General features: G+C 35.8%; 1 protein-coding gene across 1 annotated transcript in view; it reads left to right on the forward strand.

The window, feature by feature from the left end:
- The window catches only part of crb2b (crumbs cell polarity complex component 2b), a gene marked incomplete at its 5' end in the record, with an annotated part of 35,580 nt that extends 21,152 nt beyond the window's left edge, over positions 1 to 14,428 (forward strand). Inside the window, 7 exons of the mRNA XM_081348281.1 lie at positions 1,581 to 2,504; positions 4,629 to 5,182; positions 6,310 to 6,475; positions 7,805 to 8,678; positions 10,919 to 11,023; positions 12,629 to 12,755; positions 13,868 to 14,428. Coding sequence (XP_081204407.1) covers positions 1,581 to 2,504; positions 4,629 to 5,182; positions 6,310 to 6,475; positions 7,805 to 8,678; positions 10,919 to 11,023; positions 12,629 to 12,755; positions 13,868 to 14,089 — 2,972 coding nt within the window. The 3' untranslated portion in view covers positions 14,090 to 14,428. The remainder of the gene's footprint in view (positions 1 to 1,580; positions 2,505 to 4,628; positions 5,183 to 6,309; positions 6,476 to 7,804; positions 8,679 to 10,918; positions 11,024 to 12,628; positions 12,756 to 13,867) is intronic.
- Positions 14,429 to 22,497: the final 8,069 nt, after the last annotated feature.

A 22,497-nucleotide genomic window follows, 5' to 3' on the forward strand; every position in this document is an offset into this window, starting at 1 on the left:
TTGCAAAATGTATTACAAGCAACTCTTTACAGTTTGCACTGATGGTTGCTCAATAACAGCTCTCTCTTGTTGTGTGCTGGTGTAGTTTGGTCATATTTACAGGTACAGTATTATTATTCACAGCGGTAGTCAACCGTAAACACAATAAATAAACTTCTGTTAAGTAGAAGCAACCGTTCCAACCATATGCTGGCATGCCAATCCTTTTACCAGGATTACATTACTAAAAGGCTTAAAGTAAATGCAGTTAAAAGTCAATTTTTTTGTTTTTATCTCACTGTGCTGTTAGTAATTGATCAAGGTTGCAGTTGCTTCATAAGTTTCTGCTAAAGATTTACATTGTCAGTTGGTTTGTTGGCTTTCACTCAAATGAAGTCTTATGTTTTCTTCATTTGTTTGATAATATATAATTAGTTTAAGTATAACCAATCACTTTCTTAGTCACGGGATCTCTAAAATCCTCACATAAAAAGAGTGTTGCGTAGGGCTGCACAATTCATCGAAATAAAACTGGAATCATGATATGTATTATTGCGATTTATAAATTTAATTAAATAAATATATGTTGTGTATTTCAAAAAGCGTTAGCCATAATATTAGTAAATTTTACAACGAAATATTACAATATTATTTTTTATATTTAGAATTATTGTATATTTTATGTAATATTATCAACAACAAAATAAAACTTAGTATATTGTTATTATATTGCTTAAATATATATATATTTTTAAATTTTACAGTGAATTATTACAATAGTAATAGTATTAATTTTTATAGTATTGCTATTATTATTATTATTATATGATCCACAATAAATATAAAATGTCATTATATTTTTATATTATCTTTATATTTTTATATTATATTATTTAAATGCTTTATTTTTTACAATATAGTAATATTTTATTATTATTATTATTATTATTGCTTATTTTATTTATTTATTATTATTATTATTATAGTATTATTATTATATTATCGACAACAATAGCAATAATAAAATGTATGATTATATTTTTATATTATATTTGTTTTTATATTGTATTACTTAAATACTCAATTTTTATATTAGTGAAATATTACAATAGTAATAGTACTTAATATTATAGTATTATTATTATTATATTATCAATAATAATAATAATAATAAAACATTATATTTTATATTTGTATTACTTAAATACTAAATAATGTTTTTTACAATAGTGATAATTCTTATTTTTTCTTTAGTATTATTATATATTTTATGTATTATTATTATTAACACTTTTTCTTCTTCTTCTTTATAGTCATATTGATACATAATCGCAAAATTGTTGCCAAATTGTGCAGCATGTCTCGTTTGTGGGGCTTGATGTTTAAATTTGTATATTATGTATACAAAAACAATCAGAGCAAACCAGGATGTTAAATTTTAAATCCTAATTTTGATCAGAAAACTGTAGTTAGATTTTTAGATTTCCCCCAATCGTTCAGCCCTAGTGTTGCATATAAAAAGTTTTTGAATAAGACTAACAGTTTTGTAGAACAGCAGTGTAAAGCCTCACATGACCTGTGTGTGTGTGATCTCCCTGCAGGTGTGGTGTGTGAGATTGACGTGGATGAGTGTGAGAGCGAGCCGTGTCGGAACGGTGCCCGGTGTGAGGATGGCATTAATGACTACATGTGTTACTGTCCTCGTCCTGCGCGGGACCAGTTGCCCTGGGGCGGCCGGGACTGTGACGTCGTATTGACCGGGTGTGTGAACGACCCCTGCCTGAACAGCGCCACCTGCTGGCCATCACTGCATGGAGAGGAGCATCGACACACCTGCACATGCCCTTCTGGTTATCATGGGGACCGATGCGAAACCTCCACCACCTTCTCCATGACGGATGGAGGTTATGTGGTCTTGGAGGTTTCACACAGTAACCGGAGTCGCCGGGATGCGGGATCACATGCGCCGAGCGTCCAGATGAGGTTCAGGACGACTTTACCAGATGCAATCCTCCTCTACCGGGGAAGCCAAGAGCACTTTTTTACACTGGAGCTGAGAGGGGGGAATCTTCTCTCCAGAGCCGAATCTGGAGATTTAAGGCTTGCTGTGACGTTAACCGGGGAGTTCAGTGACGGGCTCTGGCATGAAGTCTCTGTTAGTGTGGATGAGAGACTCGTTCTGACCCTGATATCAGAAAACACGACCGCCGAGGATGGAGGACACAACCAGCTTCTGTCCTTCCAGCCGAAGGGCTTGGAGAAGACACACATCGGAGGCGTTCCTCAGGAGTTCCTCAACAACACGGCGTCCGGGACCGCGTTCGTCGGGTGTGTGGAGGATCTGCGTGTAGATGCTGAGCTGGTTTTACCCAGAAGCCTCAGCTCTCAGTATGTGCAGATGGGCTGTGAGAGGAGCGAGCGGTGCCGTCCCGATCCCTGCTCTGAGCGAGGACACTGTGTGGATCTGTGGACCGACTACATGTGCCAATGCCACACGCCGTTTCACGGACACAACTGTTCAGAAGGTGAGCTGACTATTAAATAACAGCTTGCCGTAATGAATTATTAAATTATGTGTCAATGACATGACTTTATATGTAAGCCTTAATTTGGTAAGCCTTAATTTAAGCCTTATTAAATGATGCCTCTATTTAATAATAAAAAAAATAAATAAATATATATATATATATATTATATATATATATATATACACTACACACACACGCTACTGTTTATGAATTTTAATTTAAGAAGATTTTTTTTTGTGTGAAAGAAGTCTCTTCTGTTCACTAAAGCAAGGCTGCGTGTTTTTTTTAATACAGCAAAAACATTAATATTGTGAAATATTGTTTACAATTTAAAATAACTAGAAATATTTTGTAACATTATACATTATATAAGTTTTTTTTTTACAGGATATATAATAAATAGATTACAGAATACGCTGATTTGCTCCTCAAAACACATCATTTTTATTAGTGTTGAAAACAGTTTTTTTTTCAGGATTCTGTGATAAATAGAAAGTTCAAAAGAACAGCATTTCTCTGAAATAGAAAGCTTTTCAAACATTATAAACTACTTTACTGTCACTTTTAAATCAATTTAATGCATCCTTGCTGAATAAAAGTATTCTGCTCACCAAGCCTGCATTTATGATGAAAATTACAGTAAAACAGTAATATTGTGAAATATTATAATCAAAACTGTTTTCTATGTGAATAAGTACTAAACTGTAATTTATTCCTGTGATCAAAGCTGAATTTTCAGCATCATTACTCCAGTCTTCAGTGTCACATGATCCTTCAGAAATCACTCTAATATGAGGATTTGATGCTCAAGAAACATTTATGATTATTATCAATGTTGAAAACATACAAGCTTAATTTTTTTTGTGGAAACCACTATACATTACCATTAAAAAAAATTGGTTTTAGTAATATTTTAAAAGTAAAAATAGAAATGTATACATCAAATATGTTTAAAATTGACAGTAAATACATTTATAATGTTCTTAAATATTTCAAATAAACACTGTTCCCTAAACTAGATTTTGTGAGAAAACTACAGGCTGTTTGTAAGTTGAGTAAAAACTAATTATTTACTAAATCATAAAATATAAAATTGATTAAAAAAACATTTTATTGGTTTACCTGCATATCCTGTGACCATTAACTAATATCACAGAACTATGAACATGCAAATATGTTGTTCAATTATTGAAATATTAACTTAAAATAGTAAATATTTGAAATCAGAGGCTGACAAAAAAAGTTTGCGAATCCTTGATCATCATTAATAGCAAACATGAATGAGAATGACCAAACATTACTGTACAAACACATGGTAATGATAATTTGGCAGGACTGTGTTTCATGAGTCATATTTTTACTCATTAAAGCTGCAGTCCGTAGTTTTTCCTCTTTGTCGCCATCTCTGTTCGAAATCTGCAATTACAGTTATTGGCGGAATTATCAACTTTCCGTGGGTTGTGTCTCGGCAAAGGCACAGCGCGGATGAATCCAATGTTTTGAGGAGATTGTGCGGCTGTCAGTCGCGCCAGTGTGATCCTGGCATTCGCAATCACAGATTCTACTTTTTGGAAGTATGATCAACATAAGAATTTTCCGAAAAGTCCGAAGTCTTTTGCATTTTACAACGGGTGAATCTCCAGTTGGTGATTGTCGTTTGAACCTTTCTGGATCCGCCATCAAATTGATAAGTTTAATTATATCAAGTGATGTGAGAAAAGGCTATAAATCTCCACCTCCAGCATCCTCACACTCATCGCCGACTAGCCGAGACTCTTCTTTATGTGGACAGATGTGACGTAATGACGCAAAGACATGCTCGAATTTCCCGCGGAAATCCACCAGTACCACTGGAGTTAAAAACATTATTACAAGCTTACCGTTTTGAATCGAGCTGCGGCAAGCAGAGAGTTTTGAACACTGGCTGGTTATGTACTTGCTCAAACATTTATTTTGGATCATTTTTAACCCAAAAAAGTTACGGACTGCAGCTTTAAACAAATCTTAAGTCTCCTAAAGTAGGCCTTATCAACTATAAATTCTTGTTTTCTTATTTTTGAGGTGTGCATGTTTTCTCTCGTGATGCTTTTCACTAAAACTTGTAAGCGTTCTCCCCAACAGAGCACTCTTCATGGACGTTCAGTCACGAGCGCAACAGAAGCTTCGCTGCGTTCCCCATCCTCCAGAAGCACGACTCAAACCTGAGCGTGTCGCTGTGGCTCAGATCACGGCATTCAGACGGCCTGGTCTTTCAGCTCCAGCATGACAATCAAGCCTACTTCACTCTTTTTCTGAAAAATGGCTCAGTATATATTGCGATATACAAATCCATCATAAAGGCCTCCAGATTCCTAACCGATGGGGAGAAGGTCTTTGTGGCTATTAAAAAACAGCAAGGTGTTTTAGTGTTTAACGAAACGCAGCAGATTTCTGCCAGTCTTGTTGATTTTGAGGTGGAGGCGGGAGATGTGGCGTATCTCGGTGGGCTTCCCGAAGGAGAAAACACTGCACAGTGGGGCGGATACTTCAAGGGTTGTTTGCAGGACGTCCGGATAGACGACACACAACTGTTCATGTACTCGGGGAGCATCAGCCAGAAACCACAGCATTCAAGCTACTTACCCAGAAACTCCTCGAATGTGCTGGAGGGGTGTGTGGGCGACCAGACGTGTAAGGTGAGACATTACCGTTCAAAAGTTTGGGATAAGCTTAAAGAAATGAATACTTGTATTCATCAAGGGTGCATTAAATTAATCAAAAGTGACAGTAAAGACATTTATAATGTTACAAAAATTTGATAAGCTTTAAATTTAGTGAAGTGGAAAGAGAAAAACACTGCTAGCATGAATTCACATGTTTTAACATACTGCTAGCATGAATTAGCACATTGCTAACATGTTTTAGTACATTGCTAACATCAATTAGCATATTGCTAACATGTTTGAGTACATTGCTAACATTAATTAGCATATTGCTAACATTAACTAGCATAATGCTAACATGAATTAGCATATTGCTAGCATGTTTAACACATATCTAGCATTAATTAACATGTTGTTAACAAGTTTTCACACATTTAACATGAATAAGAATGTTTTAGCAGATTGCTAGCATGAATTAGCATGTTGTTTACATGTTTAACAGGTTGCTAACATGAATTAGCATTTTTTGGCTCATTTCCAACATGAATTAGCATGTTGTTGGCATGGTTAATATGTTGCTAGCATGATTTAGCATTTTAGTAGCATAACTTATCATGTTGGTTACATGTTTTAACACATTGTTAACATGAATTATCATGTTGCTAGCATGTGTTATCACATTGCTAACAGTGATGTCGAGCCAATAATATTGTTAACATTTGTCAAGCCAACATAATAAATGCTGTACTAATGAACTTTTTTATTCATCAAAGAAGACAGGAAAACACAATGTATCAATGTTTCATCAAAAGTATGTTTTTAACATTAACATTAATAATAATAATACATGTTTCTTGAGCAGCAAATCCTCATATTAGAATGATTTCTGAAGGATCATGTGACACTGAAGACTGGAGTAATGATGCTGAAAATTCAGCTTTGATCACCGGAATAAATTACACTTTACTGTATATTCACATAGAAAACAGCTATTTTAAATTGTAATAATATTTCACTATTTTTACTGTATTTTTGATCACATAAATGCCGCCAAAAACAAATCTTTCCTACTGTACTAACTTCTGCTGAGAGTGTTACACACTTTTCTGGTGTTTGTCTCGACTCCTCAGATGTTGTACTATCACACGTTGTGTTTGCAGATGAAGCCCTGTGAGAACGGAGGGAAATGCCGGGTCATCTGGAATGACTTTGTGTGCTCCTGTCCGCTGAACTTCTCCGGGAAGACGTGTGACACGCATGTGTGGTGTGTGAGCGATCCGTGTGACTCCGGGACTCAGTGTGTGGATCTGCCTGATGGTTATGAGTGTGAGTATCCGACTGACTGAGCTTCAGTGTTCCCTGTTTTATTCTGTTTTTCTTGTTTAACTAAACTCAGATGAAACCCAACAAGTCATATGAAAAAAAGAAACATTTAACCCTTATATTATGTTTCAGGTCAGTTTGACCCACAATGCATTTTTGGAGTTTGTTGGAAAATCTAGGATGTTTTCCTTGAAATCTTCTTGAACTCGACCCATACATTTAGTGGTTAAATGCTCAGACCCATAATAATTTTTTAAATAATAATAAAAAAATAATGTATTTTGTTATGTTTCTCAATATTTATGCATTTTGCAGACACTTTTATTTCAAGAAATGTATGTGCATTGAAGGTGTACATTTTTTGATCTTGGTGTTTCTAGTGCAATGCTCTGATGTTAGAACTTCAAGAAAGCACATAAAAAAAAAGAAAAGAAAAAAGAATCTATAAAATAAAAAAGAATGTAAATAAATACAGTTTTGTTTTTCATTGTGTAATTTTTGGTTCATTGATTTGAATCCAGTTGGATTAAATTTGAAAATATTACATAATTTCACCAGTATTCTGTCAAAATAAAAGCTTTATGATTTGAAATGTTAAACTTTGAGGGTTTCAAAGTATTGCGTCAAAGAATATTAACATATTGAGAGAATTTAAGACATAAATATTAGTATTTTAACCTGTAGCCTAAAATAAAAATGTTCATATTATCACATTCATTTTTTTTAATTGAATTTTCATAGTTTATTGTAATTTATAAGAGTAATATATTTCTGTCATTTTTTTGTTATAATAATAATAATAATAATAGTAATAGTAATAATAAAAACAACATTATCAGTTCAAAATGAAATATATGACAAAATAATAATTTACTGGCTATCATTTAATATTTTAACTTTTAGTGTAAAATACACATTTTAATATTAAGTACATTTTTATTGAATAGTCAGTTTTTTTTTGTAATTCACAACTGTAATATTTTCTCTCATCTTTTATAATTAGAGGTAAAACTAATAATGACAATAAAACAGTAAAAGTTCAAATTGAATTTTTTGGCAGTCATGTAGAATTTTAACTTGTAGTGTAAATTTTTTAATTTATATTATCACATACATTTTTTATTGAATAGTCATAGTTTATTGTAATTTACAACGGTGATATACATGTCATTTTTTATAATTAGAGTTTATAAATAATAACCATGTGACCATGCAAATGTGTTGTTAAATGATTGATATTTCCAGTGTACGTCAAGTAAATAATTGGATTAGTTCAAGTAAGTGTTAACACACTTGTGACGCCCTGTGTTAACACACTCCTCCTCACTCCAGGTTTAGCCAACGCCACATTTGAGAGCAACGCTCTGAGGTTCAGTGCCAACGGCTCCCTGTTGTTCCCGGTGACGCGGATCTCCATGGATCTGCGGACGCGCGAGGAGAACGGGACGCTGTTGCGCGCCTCGGACCGGCTGGAGTTCTTTTGCATGGGGCTTCTGAACTCCTCGCTGATCGTGAAGTTTCGTGAGGGGAACAGTCTGGATGTGCACGCTTTCACCAGCAACGTCCCCGTTTCGGATGGAGAATGGCATCAGGTGTTGTTGCTCTACTCATCCGTCTCGAGGAACTCCGCGTCCCATTGGATGCTGGCCGTGGACGGCCGGATATCAGGGTCCAGTCTGGCGGCGTCTGGCAGCTTGGACTTCCTCAACTCCTCCACCGTGTGGCTGGCGGAGAACTACACCGGCTGTTTGGGAGAGGTGCGGATCGGTGGGGTTTATTTACCGTTTTCCGGACGCCTGGAGGACAAGGCGCCGCAAACATCCCAGTTCATCCGAGTTGGCGGGACGGCAGAGCCTCAGCTGGGATGCTCCGGCTCCCGCGTGTGTGTTTCCGAGCCTTGCCTGAACAACGGCTCCTGCACGGATCTCTTCAATCTCTTCGCCTGCACATGTGTCCCGGGATGGATGGGCGAACGCTGCGAGGAGAACGTGGATGAGTGTGTCCAACAGCCCTGTGTCTTCGGCGTGTGCCGGGATCTGCCCGGGGACTATGTGTGCGAGTGTCCTGATGGATACTTTGGGAAGAACTGCCAGGAGGAGGTGGACGGGTGCCAGGAGCATCGCTGTGAGAACGGAGGCTCGTGTGTGAAGACGGTCCTGGGATACACCTGCGTCTGTCCACCTGCTCACACGGGCCCGTCCTGCCAGTGAGTGATGTCTGCAGATGATGGGGCCCGGGGCCGGTTGCAGAAACAGCCATTATGTTAACACAGTGTCTTAAGTTCTAGCATGACCCACTAGCAGTCAATCTTCCTTTTTGGAATCAAATTAGGCCAATCTACGTTTTTTTTATGTAACTGATTTAAAAAAGCTATGAACTGTCTTAGGCTGTGTGTCCACCAAAGCGTTTTTTTTTTCACGCTGAAGCTTTCTGCGTTTTTTACAGGCCGCCGAGAGTTGAAGAATGTTCAACTTTGGGTAAAACGCAGCACTCATCACTGTCACTTTATCAAACCGTCCAATTACAGTGGAGGAGAGGCGGGACTAATACCACACCGACCAACCGCCACATTCTGCTTGTACAACGTCAACAGACAACAACTAGCATAATAACAGAACAAAATCATTTAAAACAAGAGCCAGAGAAAATAGGTTACATTGTATCGACATTTTAATATAGAATCAACACAGAAACAAAATATGTGTGAAATGAGACACTAGTAACACTTTCGCGGATATTCTGTATCATAAAAAGCGAAGCGTCTCAACTGAAAAAAAAACGTAACGCTGCCAAAACGCTCTCAAGCGCTCATAGCTAGTCGTTTTCAGCTGGATAAAAACACTTCGGTGGACACACGGCCTTAAAGAAAAAAATGTAAGTCTAACTTGTAAGACTAGTCTTAGAGGTTTATGCAACCGGCCCCTGATCTTTGATCAAAAATACAGTACAAACAGTAATATTGTGAAATATTATTACAATTTTAAATAGCTGTTTTCTATGTGAATATATTGTTAAAATGTCATTTATATACAGTGATCAAAGCTGAATTTTCAGCATCATTACTCCAGTCTTCAGTGTCACATGATCCTTCAGAAATCATTCTAATATGATGATTTGATGCTTCTTATTATATTTCTTATTAATATTTTGAATTTTTTATTTATTTTTTATATATCTTCCATTTCATTTTACTTTTAGTTAAAGTTTTAGTAATTTGATTATTTTGTCATTTTTATTATTTTTTTTCTAAAAAAGATGTCTATAGTTTTTCTTTTTTTATTTCAGTTTTAGTTTTACGATATCAAGTTAAACTTCCAGGTTTGGAACGACATGAGAGTGAGTAATTGATGACAATTTTCAGTTTTGGGTGAAATATCACTTTAAGACTTTCGCTCATCTTTAAAACACAAATGAAGATATAAAAAATAAATAAAAAATTGGACTAAATCGCTCGATTAAGATTAGTTTTTCAATCTCTCTGTAAGGGAAACAGGTAAATGTAGCTCAAAGGGACTTATTAATTAATTTTATAGGGAATTTTGACATAATCACTTATTTTACGGCCGAACAAATGAATCGTCCTGCACATTGTCAATTCAAGATCTTGACCAAAAATTTAGGCACCTCTTGATGGAAATAACATCACATTCATTTCCATCACAAGGTAAATGTTGTATTGTCAATGCAAGAGTCCAGCTCTCTGTAAAGTCTCCTCCGGAACATCACAAACACTTTCAGTGAATTTAGGAGATGATTCTTGTGTGGAGATGATTCTTCATGCTCCTCAACCATTCCTTCACAATCTGAGTCTGATGAATTTTGACATTGTCATCCAGGAATATGGCCATCATGTGTCTTCATACACGGGTGTTTAAGAAATGAAAAGTTACACACTCCATCAATGAGGGTTACAGTAGAAGAACTGCTGCCAAACATATAACAGGCTAGAAACACAATAATCACTGCAAAAATGATCCGAACATAGACTCTTAAGCTTTTGCCTATTTAAATCTAAACAGCGACTTGAATAATAACCCTGTTAGCGAGGCTGGAAAAGTCAGATGCGTTACTCTATTAATCAACACTGATGGAGGAACTTCAAGTTTGCTTCGAAGATTTGTGCTGAGTTTATCTGGGAACCAATTCATCCATATTCAAAGAAAAGGACCCTGGTTTGATACAAAAATACAAAAGCCTTGTTGTATTTTCACATTATGGATTATGCACTCAGAAAAAAGGTACAAAAGCTGCTCTGCGGTCGAACCCTTTCAAATGCTGCATCTTTGTACCTAACGTGTGCATATTAGTATCTCAGAGGTTCATATTGGTACCAATAGTGTACATATTAGTACCTAAATGGTGCATATTAGAACCTTTTGAAAGGGTACCGTCCCAGTGATGGATTTTGGAGTGTGTCATTTCTTTTATTGATCATTGATAATTCAGATGGCGTCAGTGTGTTGTGGATTCAGACTGTGAGAATGGTGGCGTTTGCACTGAGGGATCCTGGGGAAGGAACTGTACCTGCAGACCCGGCTTCAGCGGAGAGAGGTGAGATCCTTCACACACACACACACACACACTCGCACACACACACACACACACACACGCACACACACGCACACACACATTCTTGTACATCTATATTTATGAGGACATTCATTGAGACAATGCAATCTCTAGCCGCTTACCCTAACCTTACCCATCACAACTAAGTGCCTAACCTGACCCCTGACCCTAAACCGACCCTTGACCTCATTATAACCTTATCACTAAAACCAAGTCTTGACCCTCAAACAGGCCTTTAAAGGTCTCAGAAAGTGAGGAGTTTACTCTCTTTGTCCTCACTCCAATGGTCTAAAACTCAAACTGGTCCTCACAAAGATAGTTGTACAAGTACACAAACACACACACACACACACACACACACACACACACACTCATCATGTGTGGATTATTACGCCTAATGGACTTTTGCTTTACCAAAACATGTCCCTGGATCAACACTCCTTTCAATGTATTCAAGGGTCTAGGAAGAAGACGACTAGCGTTTGAAAGGAATATTGTTTCAGCGCCAACAAAGCAGTGCTATATTAAAATGTATTTAGCATTGAATTTTCTTCATAACTGATGTACTGTATGTTGCAGCATTGCCACTGTTAATGAACTGAACTGATGTTAATCTTGACACTGTTACCTTCTCTAGAGCGCTGAATTGAGTTTATTTCATAAATGATCAACTTTGGAACATTGACATATTGAACTATATAAGTTGAGCAGAATAATGACAGCGTTGTCTTCTGTAGAGCTGAAATTGAATCCGTTCTATAATTTAAAAATGAATTTTGCAGCATTCATTTAGTTCATTGCCTATTTATTAATGTGAAGCTGCTTTGCAACAATCTGTATTGTAGTAATACATGTGATTTGTCCATTCATTAATATTTTGAATTGGCTTTTATTTTTATATTTTCACTTTTCATTTGAATTTTATTTGAATGTTTTTAGTAATTTTATTATATACTTTTTGGTTGTTTTATTCGTTTTAAAAAAAATCTATTTAGCTTTAATTTATTTGTACTAAGTTTTGATAATTTTAGTTTATAGGCAGCATTTCTAATTTAATTTTTTTTTTTATTTAATTTTTTTTTATATGTAGCTTTAATCTATTTTTATTTCAGTTTTAGTTTTGGTATATTTATTACTTCAACTTATTTCACTTTATAGGCAGCATTTAAAAAAAAATTATGTCATATATATATATATATTATTCTAGCTTTATTTCAATTAACAAAAATTACTTTTAATACTTTCAATTTTAGTAACAATAACAGTGCAACAGAGGATGTTTATTCAGAAACAAATCATGCTTATACAGGAAAAATATTGAACTTGCCAGATTTGCACACAAATGTCTGTCCACTTTGCTCTATATTGCAACATGTAAATGGTGAGCAACATCTGCTTTACACGTGCTTTCTGCTTGTTTGCTCTGCATCTGTAATCAGGTTTATATAAGTGTACCGGAGAAAAAGTTGCTTTAGCTTTGATTCGTCACTTTAATGGTGGTATCTTTTAAGGTAGATATACAATTCTTGGCACAAAAAAGCGGAAATGTGTAACTGATAGTTAGACTGAGGACTTTTTGTTTTCCAGATGTGAAGTGGATATAGATGAGTGTGAGTCGGACCCGTGTCTTAATGGAGGCACGTGTGTGAACAGAGCCAACCACTACCTCTGTGAGTGTGTGTCGGGCGTCAGCGGAGAAAACTGTGAGAACACGGTGAGATTTGGGCCTTGGGCCTTTTGTTTCATCCATCTTCTAGGGCCCTACCAAATCTGTGTCATTTTAACAAAAAATAGTTTAACAAAAATTACTTTTTTAGGGCTCTATGATATATGATATTTTTTCCCCAAATTCCATTTTTCTGTTCAATTAGCCTATATCTGGATTCAATTTTATTTTATTAGTAAAATTAAATGTCTAATGAATTTAACAATTTCTTTTTAAAAGTTTAAGAGAAATTAGATTTTTAGTGCCTCTATAAATTTTTTTTCTGGATGAATTTTTTTCCACATTTTTCTGTATTGCGTTTTATTTACACATTTTTTATTTAACAATCAAAAACCATGTCTAATTAATTGAAATCGTGAAATTCATTAAAAGTTTGAAATAAATTCTTTTTTAGAGCCCTATGAAATCCGTTTTATTGTTTCCTAAATTCCATTTTATTTTTTTCCAAATTCCATTTTTTGAGTTTAAATTTAGAATTTAAGTTAAATTTTAGCAATCAAAAAGCATGTCTAATTAAACTAAATCATTGAACTTATACAATTTAACAGCAATTTATTAAAAGTTTAACAAAAATTTAATTTTTAGGGCTCTATGATATCTGTTTCATTTTGTTCCAAATCCTATTTTTTCTGGGTTCTATTTTTTTCTGTTTTCATTTTTCGGTATTCCATTTTTATGGTTCATTTAATTTTAGTAGTGTATGCCGTTTAACAGCATTTTAATAAAAGTTTATCAAAAATTACATTTTAAGAAAAGTTTAACAAAAAATTATTTTGATTGATTTATTTTTCAAATTCCACTTTTTCCCTTTTAGTTTTTCTTGATCACATTTTAATGGAGTAATTACACTTTAAGTAAAAAAAAATAAAAAAAAAAATAAAAAAAACAGCATATCTAATCAATTGAATTAATAAAAGTGTAACAATTTAATATCATATTAAAAATATTTACAATAACAGGGCCCTAAGAAATGTTTTAGTTTTTCAGAAATTTGTTTTTACGTTAAGTTCTATTTTTGTGTGTATGATTCCGCCATTTTGTCCACATGTCCTGCAATGAGTGAATGCCAGGGCTGTAATGTTCTCCGTGTGCTCCTGTAGAAGCAGCTGCAGAAGGAGCGCGAGCGGTGGCTGCTGGTGGCCGTCCCGCTGGCGTGTCTCGCTGTCCTGCTGGGAGCACTGGGATTGGTTTGCCTGGTTCTCACCACCCGGAAGAAACGCCAGTCTGAGGGAACGTACAGCCCCAGTCAACAGGAGGTCGCAGGAGCTCGGCTAGAGATGGGCAGCGTGCTCAAAGTGCCTCCGGAAGAAAGACTCATCTGACACACATCATCATGACTTATGAAAGAGGCAAAGCCAACAGGAGTGGCTGTTATGAGTCGAGGCACGTTGAGCAAAGCTTCGTGTGCCTTCAGTGGAAGGACAGTGGAGAAAAACCTGGCGTTCTCCACTAAAAAGAAAGCAGTGGACTACTGTACTTCAGCTCGGGACATTTACATCTACAGCCAATGTGAACGGCAAAAAAAAAGAGTTTTTGTATTGCTTTCCTCTACAAATACCTAACTTGAGAGTTACAGTAACTTGAGAAGCAAAATTACTTAATATCTTAAGTCTTTTTTTACTGAAAAATGTATCAAAATTAAGTTATTTTATGCTTAAATCAAGAAAAAAAAATCTGTCTGTGAGATATGAACAATAATCTTGTTTCAGGGTTTGGACTGTCGTGAAAAATCTGGCATAGAAGTGATAGATTTTTAAAATAGTAATTTCCAGGTCTGGAAACATTTTGGAAAAACAAACAAACCCAGAAAGTTTTATTTTACATGAATACATAGACTTTCGTGGAATTTTAGGTCATGAATATTTGCCGAAAAGACTGTAGAAATGTTGTTTTCCCTATTCTTGTTTTAAGCACAAACTCAAAACATTTTGATGATTTTCTTCAGAAAGCAAGACTTTCAAGTCATTTTGCTTCTCAAGTTAATGTACTGTATCTTGATTTTAAAAAATCAAACATTTTTGTATAAACCGAGAAATATAAACTGTGACCACTTTCCATACATAGAATCATTGTTTCATTCATAGTTTTCAGACTGATCACAGACCTGTCAATCATCTGTGTCAAGCCACTAAAACTTAGATTTCTCTCTAAAGAAGAAAGACAAAGATGTGAACAAAGTTTCGGACACTTGCTATCCATATACAGCAGAGGGACAATCTAAAACACTTACCTTGAAGAGTGCTGAACGTGTCCTAATGTCCAAAGACTGCGATTTTAAAAGATCATAGTCAACATACACGTTATTTATGATGCATTAAATTGCACATCAAGCATTTCTATGGGAATATGCTTAAAGGAGAACTCCGGTCAATTTTAACATTGAGCTCATTTTTTTGTAAATTTGGAGTGCTGTCAGTACAGAGAACAACGACAAAAATCGGTGTTGCCTACACCGTGTTATCTTCTTTTTAAAAAGTGCCTCTTGACTTAAATGGGGCAAGTTTTAAACCTGCTTTTAGCCTCTTAACATCCTTGATGTGTGAAAAGTGCTTGAAACATCCTTGAAAAGTGAATTAACATCACTTTTATTCATATCTTTCACATCTACTGCAGTCAGATTCACCCGTGATCACTCTGAAGGAATCACTCACATTTTCTGTGCACTTGTAATGACACATCAAGGATGTTAAGAGGCTAAAAGCTTGTTGTTTTCTGTACTGACAGCACTCCAAATTTACAAATTAATGAGCTCAATGTTAAAATTGACCGGAGTTCTCCTTTAACATGCAAGTTAGCGCATTGTGTTCATATTCTGGGTTTATCTGTTTGTCTGTACATTGTATGTTTTATTAATAAGGTCGTTCATAAACACATCTGTTGGCTTATATGTGAGCCTGGATCACGTCACCAGTCTCGAGTCGCACGGGTATATTTGTGGCGATAGCCAACAATACATTGTATGGGTCAAAATTATCGATTTTTCTTTTATGCCAAAAATCATGAGGATATTAAGTAAAGATCATGTTCCATGAGGATATATTGTAAATTTCCTACTGTAAATATATAAAACATTTATTTTTGTGAGTGAATGCATCACAATCGCCAACATAACTGAACAACTTTAAAGGCGATTTTCTCAATATTTCAATTTTTTTGCACCCTCAGATTCCAGATTTTCTAATAGTTGTATCTCGGCCAAATATTGTCATATCATAACAAACCATACATCAATGGAAAGCTTATTTATTCATGTATTTATCTCAATTTAAAAAAATTGACCCATGTGACTGGTTTTGTGGTCCAGGGTCACATATATAGAATGCATCATCAATATCAATCAAGGTCTTTTAATATCACTGTCTAACTATATTACATTAGTACAAACCTCGTAAAAATAACATTACGTGAAAACGTTTTGAAAACCAGCATGACGATATAAGTGTCTGTCTGTGATGTTTTCATGCCAGATGTTTTAATTCTGCTCTGTGTTTCAGTGAGAATGATGGTTTGATGAGAACTTCAGTTATCGTGTTTCACAGCGTCAGGTTTTCATTCACGGTACTTGTGTACAGTGTAGCTTGTGGATAAAGGTGTAAATACACTCATACTGTACCTAAATGTGGCCATCGTTTAATATTTTTCTTCCTCGTGTGTAATGAAAAGCATCTATTTATGATAACATGATATCATTGAAATTGAGACACAAAGACTAAAGCTGAAATGCTATATTTTATTAATGATTGTAAAGAAGAGAAAGATATTTTACACAAAGTCAACGCATTGCTGTCCATAGCAGTTTGTATGTCAAAAAGAATGTGTTTTATATAATATAAAATTGGTTGAAGCATACACTGTGTGCCTTGCTAATATACCCCAAAAATGAAGAATTTTGTTTTCAGAATCCACTTTTTTCTCCTCATTTCCTTTAGCAAGTTTTTTATCAAATGTGTTTTGTGAGTAGTTTTGTGCTACACTGGACTGATGTTAGAGGAGTTAGTTACGCTGTAGAGAAGAAGGTTTTTCTGTTTAAACGGTCAGTATTTTGGTTAAAATCCACTTGATGTGTTTCCACTGGATTGACAGATACAGTATTGTGTGTCTCTGCTGTTACAGTATTACCGTGGTGAGATGTGATGACTGTATTTGTATGTTTTTATATTATGTCGTGTCATTTACTGCTTCTTTCTACTTGATGTACATTTTTAAATTTATGATGAAACCATCATTTTATATTGCTGTATGTGACATTACTGAATGTTTGAGTGGCTGAAAAACATCAAATTAAAATGTATTTTGTCCTTTTATTACATCTGAGCTCATTACCTTTGATTTTTTTGCTATATTAAATTTGATCATTTTTCAGTCAATCTGTGATTCTTAATACATGTATGAAGGGAATAAGTAAAATGTAACGGTGCAATAAGGTTCTATTAATTAATGTTGGTTAATTGGCAGAAGAGCAATACAAGTATTTATTAACCTTTTGTTAATGTTAGTTAATAAAAATACAGCTGTTTATTGCTAGTTCATGTCAGCTCAAGTCCATTAAATATTATCAGATACAACTTATGATTTGAATTATGTATTAGTAAATGTTGAATTTAACCAACAATCTCCACACATCAGATAATGAGTCACACAGAACATTCCACAGAGAGAAACTCCCTTAGACAAAGAAAACATTTGACTCCTCCTCAACTCATTATTGGCCATTTCACAAAAGACGTGCTTTCATTTTATATCATAAACCATGATGAACACAATATATGCTGAAATGATGTTTGAAGTCATTAAAAAGAAGTGATTCTTAAGGCCCGTTCACACCAAGAACGATAACGATAACTACGGACGAAATCGTTCAGTTTATACTAAGAAGTTTATTCTTTTGTGTCTGTCCCTTTAATTGCTCGCGCTCTTTAAAGCAGGAAGGATTCTGACTGGCTTTCATTGTTTTTATCTTTCATCAGCTGGAAAAAAAATTATTCTGAAAATGTTTCCGGTGATATTGTTTCTCTGTGTTTTTATTGTTATAAAATATATGTGGACTTTGCTGTTCTTTTATAGTTATAGTATCTAAGTTATACTCACTTATATTACACTACTCACATATTAATCACTTATATTACTCTACTCACATCACTTTACTCACTTATATTACACTACTCACATCACTTTACTCACTTATATTACACTACTCACATCACATTACTCACATCACACTATTCACTTATATCACATTACTCACTTATATTACACTACTCACTTACATCACTTTACTCACTTATATTACACTACTCACATCACATTACTCACATCATATTACTTATATTACACTACTCACTTACATCACATTACTCACATCACACTATTCACTTACATCATATTACTCACTTATATTACACTACTCACTCACTACTCACATCATATTACTCACTTATATTACACTACTCACTCACTACTCACTTACATCACATTACTCACTTATATTACACTACTCACTTACATCACATTACTCACATCACACTATTCACTTACATCATATTACTCACATATATTACACTACTCACTCACTACTCACTTACATCATATTACTCACTTATATTACACTACTCACATCACATTACTCACATCACACTATTCACTTACATCATATTACTCACATATATTACACTACTCACTCACTACTCACTTACATCACATTACTCACTTATATTACTCTACTCACTTACATCACATTACTCACTTATATTACACTACTCACTTACATCACATTACTCACATCACACTATTCACTTACATCATATTACTCACATATATTACACAACTCACTCACTACTCACTTACATCATATTACTCACTTATATTACACTACTTACTACTCACATCATATTACTCACTTATATTACACTACTCACTCACTACTCTCTCTGTGTGTGTGTGTGTGTGTGTGTGTGTGTGTGTGTGTGTGTGTGTGTATGTGCGATGAAAACAGCACATTAATATAGAACCGTGATTAAACTGACCGGAAATACCTGTGCATTTGGTTTTAACACACACCTTCCAACCAATCAGAAGTGAGTATTCAGACAGACTGTGGTAATAAACAAATGTTAACAAATGAGACCTTATTGTAAAGTTGTATCAGATTGTACTTGATGGTACTAAAATGCTTAATTTTCACATTTTTCTTTTCATTTTGGAGTGAAATATGAAAAGGTCAACAGGTTTCGTGAGATTCAACTAGCCTATATGAGATCTTTGCATCGCATCGTCCAAATCTTTCACTTTGTGAAAGACACCAATAAAAAGCCTGTTCTCTCACTCTTTGTGGATGCGCTGCACACTTTTCCCTGAGAGAGAGAGAGAGAGAGAGAGAGAGAGAGAGAGAGAGAGAGAGAGAGAGAGAGAGAGATGGGGGGGCTTGATATGACAGGCCTGACAGACTCATGGATGAGGGTGGAGGGGTTTCAGCTGGTAAGTATCATGTCAGATATGATGGCTCTCGCTCTGTCTCTAATGAGGGAGATCACCGTCTCCCACACCGTGTCAGGAAGAACCGACAAATCATCGGCGCGTCACGCCGGGGCCCGGAGATGATATGTTGACAAATGCAGAGAGTTCACTCTTTTAATTGACACTAAGAGAGGGAAACGCTCCCGCTGCCGGGAGACAAGCGTGGAAAACAATGCAGAGGAGGGATCTGGAGGGAGAGAGAAGTGTCGGATGTGCATTGTTGGCACGGGATGTCATTCTCGGTGTTTGCGTTCAGACACCCTGCCATGATTAGAGGTGCGTTCCTCTGGGGCTGTCAGCCGTAAAACAGCACTCGCATTGATACTGAGGGGAATACGCGGATGATTGAGGGATTTTATAAACATACAGGCATTGGTCGTTCATTTGCGAATGTGTTTGAGATAAACTGAGGGATGTCGTTGTGATGACACACGTGGAGCTTGGAAATTCCTTCAGAAGAACCGTATTCTCAGACAGGCTTGTGGAAGATAAAAGCGACCCTATAGAAGTGCATATTTTTTCCTTCAGGCACAGCATTTTTTACAATAAAATTCTAGTAGCTTAAACAGCATGATATTTATACAGTTGCAGTTGTTGGAAGTAGGGTGACCATGCAGTTATTGATCTGTCGCAGGACAGCAGATGAGGGACACGAGGAAGAGAGACAAATTTAGGCCTACTATTAGATATTAATATTGATTTACATTAGTTGGGAAGCCTATTTGCAGTGACAATATGCTTTAGGCTATTAATTGTGACCGGCTTTGACTGGCACCAATTTGCCCAGGTTGGTACAATGTAACTGACCCACCAATTCAGCCTAATGGAACTGAATATAACATAGAATTCCATTTGATAGGCCCTACTGAAATAAATGTCTTTAAAGCTGCAGTCCGTAGTTTTTCCTCTTTGTCGCCATCTCTGTTCGAAATCTGCAATTGCAGTTATTCGCGGAATTATCAACTTTACGTGGGTTGTGCCTCGGCACGGCACAGCGTGGATGAATCCAATGTTTTGAGGAGAATGTGCGGCTGTCAGTCGCGCCGGTGTGGATCCTGGCATTTGCAATCACAGATTCTACTTTTGGAAGTATGACCAACATAAGAATTTTCAACGGAAAATGTTCTGAACAAGCAAGTCCACTTTTGTTCTGACCAACTAAGGGGAAAAAAGCATTGCTGTAAATTGCGCTGATTAAATCTAACGATCGCTTATCATATCACGTCAAACTGTGCAAATTATACTTCGTTCTCAAATTGTTAATGTTAACAACATCAGCATTGCGTGACATTTAATGCCCTTCCGATATTTATCCTTGTTTCCACACGGGCCGGTTACAGTCTCTTTTTTTCTCTAGCCATTCCGAAGTCTTTTGCATTTTACAACGGGTGAATCTCCAGTTGGTGATTGTCGTTTGAACCTTTCTGGATCTGCCATCAAATTGATAAGTTTAATTATATCAAGTGCTGTGAGAAAAGGCTATAAATCTCCACCTCCAGCATCCTCACACTCATCGCCGACTAGCCGAGACTCTTCTTTATGTGGACAGATGTGACGTAATGACGCAAAGACATGCTCGAATTTCCCGCGTAAATCCACCAGTACCACTGGAGTTAAAAACATTATTACAAGCTTACCGTTTTGAATCGAGCTACGGCAAGCAGAGAGTTTTGAACACTGGCTGGTTATGTACTTGCTCAAAAAAAATTTAACCCAAAAAAGTTACGGACTGCAGCTTTAAGTAGTGACTAGGTAATGTTCCTTTTTAGGCCATAGAAACACTAGATGCCTTTTACTGGATTCAGTGCATCTTGAACTTTTTTTTTTTTTTTTTGTAGGATCTGGCAGATTAAGTAGGACGTTCTGATGTGTCTAGAAGTCCTGATGTATCTATTCTTCACTTTTTAGCACGGCACCTTTTTCACCAGCAGAGGGCAGAATAAACACATGCGATCACTGGCCTGTGCTTCTCATGCCTTTAAAGTTACCCAGTGGGGGAAAAGCTTTGAAGTTACTCTTAAATCATGCTATTTTGGAGTGTACCTTTGTAATGCCACTGTGAAGTAGTGAAGTAGTGAAATAATGACATGCTGACCATCTTATCTGATACCATGTTGCAACCTCAGTAGCCTACTCTAAGGAAGAAAAAAAAAACAATAGATTTTAAATATTCTCAGAAAAATGTATAAAACAAAAAAGAATCACAGTAGTAACAATAGAAATGTAATTTTGCCTGAAATATAAAAAAATCAGCTTTTTTATTCACAATGAGATCCGACCTTTACAACATTTAATAGTTTCACATTTAAGCTGAATTGCTAACCTTTCATTTTCCTCATTACCAGGTAAAAATACCTCCGTCAATAATAATAAAAATATTCCTGAGTTTCCATCTCACTAACATGAAGCTGGACGGCGAAGCCACGGCCTCACCTCGCCAACCTCTTTCCCGCCTATTCACGGATATCCGTCGTTCTCGAGCCTCATTTTGCCCACATATGGAGATACCTCTCGTCTTATTTGAATACATACATAGGACACGATTTCAGTCTAATGGTTTCGGGTCAGTCCAGCATATAATTGTATATCTTATTATTATGCTTCTCTCCGGATGCTAAATTGGCTCAGTGTGAATGTGGCGAATGAAGCAGTTCTGCTGCGACTGTGCTTGATGAGCTAACCTTAAACATCTCCTGTCATTGCTGTTGTCTTAAGCTCCACACACAAAGAATGCCTCTCTAAACACTGAAACCTAATGTAAAACTGTGAATGCCAGTTCAATCGAAGTATTCATATTGTTATTTCTGTTATTTCCTCCAAAGCTGCTGAAGGTAGCCTACCGGCCATGCATACTATATAAACAAACAAAAAACTCTTGTACCTTTCTCTTTTTGTCCGATTGTCAAATTCTTTTTTGCTTCAAATAAAAGGTTGTAATGCTGTGATTCACCTAGGCATAGTTCATGGCAACTCTTAATGAAAACCTTCTTGAAATCCCTATATCGTCTATATCGAGACTTTTTATCCAATCAGTTCCCAATCCTGCCTCATATCATATTTGCAAACAGATTCATTTATTGGTGAGTTTCCATACAACGTCATAAATCGGTGCATCGTTGAAGAAATCAACTAGCTATAGTCACGACTGTTTCCCGAAACTGTATTGTCGCAAATTTGTCGTTCAACCACGTTGGTTCATGACGTCACGCACGTGGTG

This window comes from Scardinius erythrophthalmus, assembly GCF_964197995.2.
Source record: "Scardinius erythrophthalmus genome assembly, chromosome: 20".
Classification (NCBI taxonomy): Eukaryota; Metazoa; Chordata; class Actinopteri; order Cypriniformes; family Leuciscidae; genus Scardinius; species Scardinius erythrophthalmus.